Here is a 7,087-nt window from a genome sequence, read left to right as displayed (position 1 = left end):
CGGGGAAAGGGTCCCAGCTCCCTTTGGGAGAAGTTGACCCGAGGTTTTGCCTCCTGCTCCAGCCCTCCCCCCTCCTGCACAGAGCCCTGCCTGCCCGGCCAGTGGGTTTACCCCGGGGCTAATCCGACAGAGGTGGGTCTCAAATCACTCGTGAGACTGGGCACCTGGGTGGGGGCGGGGGAGAGGCGGGAAAAGGAAGGGGTGAGTGGCCGAGGGCGGGGCCTGGGGAGGGGGCCCAGCGTGGCAGCCGCTGGTGCCACTCAACCTCCGCTGTCTCCGCTGCAGTCCTCCCAGAAAAAGAGCTGCGTGGAAGAGCCCGAGCCTGAGCCTGAACCCACCGAGGGTGACGGTGATAAGAAGGGGAATGCTGAGGGTAGCAGTGATGAGGAAGGGAAGCTGGTCATCGACGAGCCAGCCAAGGAGAAGAACGAGAAGGGGGTGCTGAAGAGGAGAGCGGGAGACATGCTGGAGGTAACTGCTGCTTGCCTGGGGCCTGGACCCCTTGAGCACTGTTTATTTATTTATTTTTATGAGAAAGCAGGATTTATTGAGAGGACAGAAAAGCCCCCACAGTGGGAGGGAACCCGAAGAGGTTGCCTGAGCATTCTTGATGGGCCATCCCCTAAGAGCAGGGCCCCGCCCCAGGGGCGCCCAGTCTAAGAGAGTGATCTAGCCCCCAATCTTGGGCAGTCCCCAGCTTAGGAGATGGGACATAGGAGAATGCATTTCAGCTGGAGAGGGCTGGGGAAGGACTGTGGGTATCTGCCTAGGAAGGAGCCCCAGAGGAGTGGAGTGAGGGCACAGGTGTTCTCCCTCTCCAGCCTCAGCCCACCCCGTCTCTGCCAATCCTGCCTAGGACTCCCCTAAACGTCCCAAGGAGGCAGAAGACCCTGAAGGGGAGGAGAAGGAGGCAACCACCTTGGAGGGTGAGCGGCCCCTCCCTGTGGAGGTGGAGAAGAATAGTACCCCCTCTGAGCCTGGCTCTGGCCAGGGGCCTCCTCAAGAAGATGAAGAGGAGGAGGAGGAGGAGGAGGAGGAGGAGGAGGAGGAGGAAGAGGCTGCCAAGGAAGATGCTGAGGCCCCAGGCATCAGAGATCACGAGAGGTGAGTGAGCCCCTGCCCCCTTGGCAGCTAGACTGGGAGGGCCCAGCCATGTGCATAGGAGGAGGAGAAGGTCCTGCAGTGGTTAGCCTCTTGGGGGGCGGGGTGGCCTCTCCCAGGATACCGGCACTGGCTGGGGTGAAGTCAGGCCAAAGCCACACCATTAACCCTTCTCCCCTCAACCCTCCCCTGCAGCCTGTAGCCACCAATGTTTCAAGAGGAGCCCCCGCCCCGTTCCTGCTGCTGTCTGGGTGCTACTGGGGAAACTGGCCATGGCCTGCAAACTGGGAACCCCTTTCCCGCCCCATCCCGCTCTCCTCTTCTGCTCACTTTCCCTACTCCAAGCTCAGCCCCTGGAGATAGACTGGGTGGGGCAGGCCACCTAGTCCTCACCTCTAGGGTCCCTATAACCCTGTTATCTGAGTCAGGGCCATGTCTTCTGCTGCCTGGGCTGGGACGAGGCCATTGCGAGACTTCCTGCTTGGAGCTGTTTTCTGGGCTTCTGTTGGGGCCTAGGCCAGCTGTTTCCACCTCCTGGACACCCTTCTCCCCGTTCCCCAGGCATTCTGGACCTCTGGGTTGGAATCAGGGGTGAGAGTGGAAGGGACAGAGCATAATCAGCAGAGTGGGCTTCTGGGGCCTGGAAGGGGCAATCCTCAAATTAGGTGGGAGGTAGGAGGGTGGCATCCTCTTGAACTCCTGTCCCCTCTTACACCTATTATCCCAGCTGCCTAGATTCAGGGAAAGTGGAACAGCTTACAGCTTGTGGGGGAGGGGCTCCCTTCCATACATCCTTGGTGATTGACTGACAACCCATTGTTTCTCTGGTTGACCCCAGGAGTTCTGGGAGTTGTAGTTTATCATCAAAAGATTTGGGGGCTTCCAAGTTGTTTGGGCCAAGGACCTGAGATCTGAAGGGCCAACCTTAGCCATTTGGGTGGAAGTGTTAAGGAGCACCTGTCACCCTTTAGATCTCTGGAGCCAGAGATGGGATGCCTGGAGAGACCCCTACTTCACTTTTCCCTCTTCCCACAGTGCTCAAGGCCAGCTTACAGTCATATATATCACCCAGACATAAAGGAAAAAACACATTTTTTAGGAAATGTTTTTAATAAAAGAAAATTACAAAAAAAATTTTAAAGACCCCCCCCCGACCCTTTGTGTGCTCCTCATTTTGCTCCTTTCTTCCCCACTGTTGTCCCCACTTCTGAGGTGCACTGGGAGGCTCCCCTTCTTTTGGGGCTTGATGACTTTTTTGTAGCTGGGGCTTTGGTGTTCCTTCCAGTGTCATTTCCCATCCACACACCTAGACCTAGTCCCCTCAGTGTTGTCACCAGATGAGATCCGATTTGTAACCCACTGAGAGGACAGAGGAAAATAAGTGCCCTCTTCCTAGTGGTCTCTCTATGCCTCTCTTCCGTCTCTTGTCTCTTGTACCCTGGCCCCTCTCCCTTGGGCTCTGATGAAAAATTGCTGACTGTAGCTTTGGAAGTTTAGCTCTGAGAATAGTAGACGATTTCAGTTCTAGGACAATAAAACCCGTTGATTACTATATCGGATTCTGGCTGATTCTTTGGGGGTGTATTGGCTAACTGAAGAGAGGAAGTGGGGGAAAGGAAAGCAAATGACTTCTAAATCATCTTAGATTGAGGTAGGGGGTGCCAGCCTCCTCATTCCCTGGCTGTTGGAAATCCAAAATTCTACATGTGGGCAGAGTACCAGAATAAGCCACACCATTCATTCTTCTGCCCAGCCACTGTTTAACACGGTTACTGAGCAACTGGGAGGGTTTTAAAAAAAAAAGTTTGCATAAAAAGTGTGGCGTGCGAGAGTGCTAGTATCGGCCACAGCCCATGACAGCCATGGAAATGGGAGTGTTTGGGCTGGTTATAGAAACAACTGTGATCCCAAAGGGCAAGCAAAGAATAAAGAGGACGACCCTTTCCCCTTGCTAATGCTAGGGGTGCCTGCCCCCCTTAACTGGTGGTGCAGTCGTGGGGGAGGGGGTTGGTAGGGTGAACTCCTGCAATACCCTTCTAGTTAAGTGGAATGAGTGGATTACATCATCCCTGAGGTTCCTTCCAAATCTGACATTTTGTGACTGGATCATCTAGCATTGGTAGGCTCCACATTTCAACCCCTCCCCTAGAAAGCCTATGGCAGTTTTTTAATCTACCCCGGCCCCCTCCAGCAGAGAAGGACGGGAGACTATCGACGTTAGTCTTGCCGGAAAAGGGAGGCTCTTTGCCTTCAACAGGAAGCCACAACCACCTAGAAAATGGAGCCACCTTCGCTAGCAACTGCAATTCCCAGCGGCCTCCGCGAGAGCATGCGCAGAAATGCCAAGCGTATCTGCCTACCCGTTATACCCTTCGTTCCCGACATGCTTCACGGCCTCCTTGGTTTCCTACGCCGGCCAGATTTCCTGTTTCCCGCTTACTCTATAGCGGCGGACTACGACTCCCAGCATGCTGAGAGAGTAAATTTTTTTATTGAGCTTCCGCTTTCCAGTCGGACTACATTTCCCAGAAGGCGGACGGGCGGGTACGGGGGCGCTGAGGGCCCCTGTGCCGCGGTGACAGCGGAGGCTGCGAGGTGTGCGGGAAGTGGAGGTGCGGGAAGTGAAGGTGAGGGCCGCGCGGCCCGGGGGTGTAACAGTTCCGGGGTTCGTCCGGGAGGCAGGTGCGGCAAGGGCCCGTGCTTTCTCCTGGCTGGTCCAGTCGCCTCCCCGGGGTTTCTCTGTACCAGAACCCTGGAGCGGGTGGGTGCTGAAGACTGCTGGGGCCTGGCAATGGCCGGGATAAGGGGTCGCACCCGGGGTGGGGCTGTTCGGGTGGCGTCTTGGAGCCGTGACCCGAAAGGGCAGGTTGTTCGATCCCACTCCTTGCAGGGCGTCGGCAGAGCACGCAGTGAAAGCCCTACTGCGGAGGGGGCAGCAGACTCTCCAGACTGCCGGGGCAAGATGAGAAAGGGGATGGGGGCGCGTGCAGGCTGCTCTGGTCTGGGCTGGTTCATGCAGGAAGCAGGAGGGTCTTGAGAGTGGCCCTACTTTTGTCCAGCTGTATGAAGGAAGGCAAGGCGCTCCAGTTCTCAGGGTCTTGGTGTCCTTGTGTCCGAAAGGGACTTTATGCTTGCACCTGGCAACCTCCCTCACGGGGCCATGTGAAAAGCAAATGCAGCCACTGCTTTGCTAAACCATGGTCTGATCATATAGCTCCTTGAGCCAGGTTGCCTTGTTTCCTAGCCTTGGCACCATCCCCTACCTTGGGGAAGCGAATCTCCTCTCTCTCTCTCTCATTTAGTTTTAAAATAAGCTATACTTTCCAATCTAAAAAGAAGAAAAAAACTAAGTGCTAGTAATACTGAAATTCCCGGCTCTGGGTTTGCCACATCGTAGTGCCCATCCGTAAGCTTTTGTCGAATTGAAAATAACTGCCGGGCTCGGTGACTCAGCCTGTAATCCTGCGCTTTGGGAAGCCGAGGTGAGTAGATTGCCTGAGCCCGCGGGTTCGAGACCTGCCTGGGCAACTTGGTGAGACCTCATCTCTACAATAAATCCAAAACTAGCCGGGCGTGGTAGCGCGCGCCTGTACTTCTGGCTACTTGTAAGGCTGAGTGAAAGGATCGCCGGAGCCCAGCAGGTCGAGGCTGCAGTGGCCATGAACGTGCCACTGCACTCCAGCCTGGGCGACAGAGTGAGACTTCAACTCAAAAAACAAATAAGAAAGAAAATAACAGTAGGCCTTTTTTTCCTTCCGTACAGAGAAGTATAAAGAAAAAAAATGACCCAATATCTCACTGTTCATATAAACCCGTTTGTTTTTTTAACGCACGGGTTAGAAAATGCAAACATGTTAAGGAACAAAATGAAAAGTAACAGCCTTCTCAAACAGTTTCTGTCCCCTAAAACAAGTACTTTAGTTTCTCGTTTCCTTGCCATAAATATTTATGCCTATGCCAAATATATATTTTTTAATTTACCCAAAGGGGATAACTCTACTCACATTATTTTGCACCTAACTTGGTTAAAATATTAATAATAATTTAACTGACACCTACAACCATGTAGAATTTTATGGATGATGAAACTGAAGCTCAGAAGTTAAGTGATTTACCTTCAGTGGTACAGGAAGACGGTTGGGGGGGGCGGTTGGCAGGGACTAAAACCCAGGTGGTCTGACTTCCCAGTCCTGGACTCTTTATGCCATTATGGTATACTTTGTATATGAAGTTAGGGTTCATTCTTGCCTATAAAATGAGGTTTTCCTTAGGCTTAAATGAGATGATATAGGAAAGTACTAAGCATGACACCTGGTAGTAGCAAATGCTCAATACACTGAAACACTTATTTTGCCCTCAGTTCATTCACAACCCCATTACTTTAATCTATCATCCAGAACTGAGAGGCTTAAAACACATACTTCGTTGGAAATTTTAGGACCCAGTACCCTAGATTCTGGCCCTGGGTCCTCTTCCTTTAGAAATGAAGCTCTCGGCCGGGCTTGGTAGCTCAGCCTGTAATCTTAGCGCTTTGGGAGGCCGAGGTAAGTGGATTGCCTGAGCTCGCGGGTTTGAGACCCGCTCGGGCAACTTGGCGAGAGACCTCATCTCTACAATAAATCAAAAATTAGCTGGGCATGGTAGCACGTGCCTGTAATTCCAGCTACTTGGAAGGCTGAGGCGGAAGGATCACTGGAGCCCAACGGGTTGAGGCTGCAGTGGCCAGGAGTGTGCCACTGCCCTCCAGTCTGGGCGACAGAGTGAGACTTCAACTCAAAAAAAAAAAAAGAAGCTCTCTTAGGGAGGTATGGTTATTTTCTATCTGATGCCTGTTTTTATCTCTGCTATTAATTTCACCTTACAGCTGTCTACCTTTTGGCAGGCCCTGTGCCAGTGTTTGTTCCATGACTGTTTTCTTCCTATCCTGCTATTCATATGTTCTTTTTTTTTTTTTTGGTAGAGGTGTGGTCTTGCTATGTTGTCCAGGCTCAAGCAGTCCTCCTGCCTTGGCCTCCCAAAATGCTAGGATTACAGGTGTGAACCATACTGCCCAGCCCCATACTTTTATTTCATAACTATTCACTGAATACTGGCCAGGCACAGTGGCTCATGTCTATAATCCTAGCACTGTGGGAGGCCGGAGCAGGAAAATTGCTTGAAGCCAGGAGTTTGAAAATAACCTGGGCTGGGCAACCTAGTAAAACCCAGTCTCCACCCCCCCAAAAAAAGAAGGAAATTTACTGGGTATTTGCTATGTGCCAAGTTCTACTATGATCTGCTGGATTCAAGAGTGAGCTAGATAACATGCCTCAGCGAATTTTTTGGACTTCGAGGTCATATCTATGTGGGTTTGAATGCTAATTTCCCGACATAGTAGCTATGTGATCATGAGCAAGTCACTTGACCTCTCACTTCCTATAAAGATAATATCATCTTGTCAGGATTCAATGGTTTTTTTGAGTCAGAGTCTCACTCTGTTGCCCAGGTTGGAGTGCAGTGGGACGCTCACAGCCACTGCAGCCTCGACCTGCTGGGCTCAGGCAAAGCTTCCACCTCATCCTTCCAAGTAGCTGGAACTACAGTTGTGTACCACCATGCCTGGCTAATTTTTTGATTTCTTGTACAGTCAAGGTCTCATCAAATTGCCCAGGCTGGTCTCGAACCCCTGAGTTCAGGCAATCCTCTCACCTCAGCCACCAAAGTGTTGGGATTACAGGCATGAGCCACTGTGCCCAGCCCAAAGTGCTTTATTATTTTTTTTGAGTCAGAGTCTCACTCTGTCACCCACGCTAAAGTGCAGTGGCACACTCACAGCCACTGCAGCCTCAACCTGCTGAGCTTAGGCAATCTTTCCGCCTCAGTCATCCAAGTAGCTGGAACTACAGGCATGCGCCACCATGCTCAGCTAATTTTTAAAAATTTATTATAGAGATGAGGTCTCACCAAGTTGCCCAGGCTAGTCTCGAACCCCTGAGCTCAGGCAATC

The 7,087-nt window shown here is 52.0% G+C and overlaps 2 protein-coding genes across 6 annotated transcripts in view; both read left to right on the top strand.

The window, feature by feature from the left end:
• HDGF (heparin binding growth factor) overlaps positions 1-2,653 on the top strand; it is a 10,858-nt gene extending 8,205 nt beyond the window's left edge. For all 5 annotated transcript variants that reach the window (XM_021708438.1, XM_021708437.1, XM_008049793.1 and 2 more), the window contains exons 4-6: positions 286-471; positions 857-1,104; positions 1,297-2,653. In XM_021708438.1, coding sequence (XP_021564113.1) covers positions 286-471; positions 857-1,104; positions 1,297-1,303 — 441 coding nt within the window. In that variant the 3' untranslated portion in view covers positions 1,304-2,653. The remainder of the gene's footprint in view (positions 1-285; positions 472-856; positions 1,105-1,296) is intronic.
• Positions 2,654-3,640: 987 nt separating this feature from the next.
• The window catches only part of MRPL24 (mitochondrial ribosomal protein L24), a 5,616-nt gene continuing 2,169 nt past the window's right edge, over positions 3,641-7,087 (top strand). Inside the window, exon 1 of the mRNA XM_008049791.1 lies at positions 3,641-3,728. The gene's annotated coding sequence lies outside the window, so the exon portion shown is untranslated. The remainder of the gene's footprint in view (positions 3,729-7,087) is intronic.

Source organism: Carlito syrichta, unplaced genomic scaffold, assembly GCF_000164805.1.
Source record: "Carlito syrichta isolate Samal-C Ts95f unplaced genomic scaffold, Tarsius_syrichta-2.0.1 Scaffold136919, whole genome shotgun sequence".
NCBI classification, from domain to species: Eukaryota; Metazoa; Chordata; class Mammalia; order Primates; family Tarsiidae; genus Carlito; species Carlito syrichta.
This window is presented reverse-complemented; position numbering and strand designations above follow the sequence as displayed.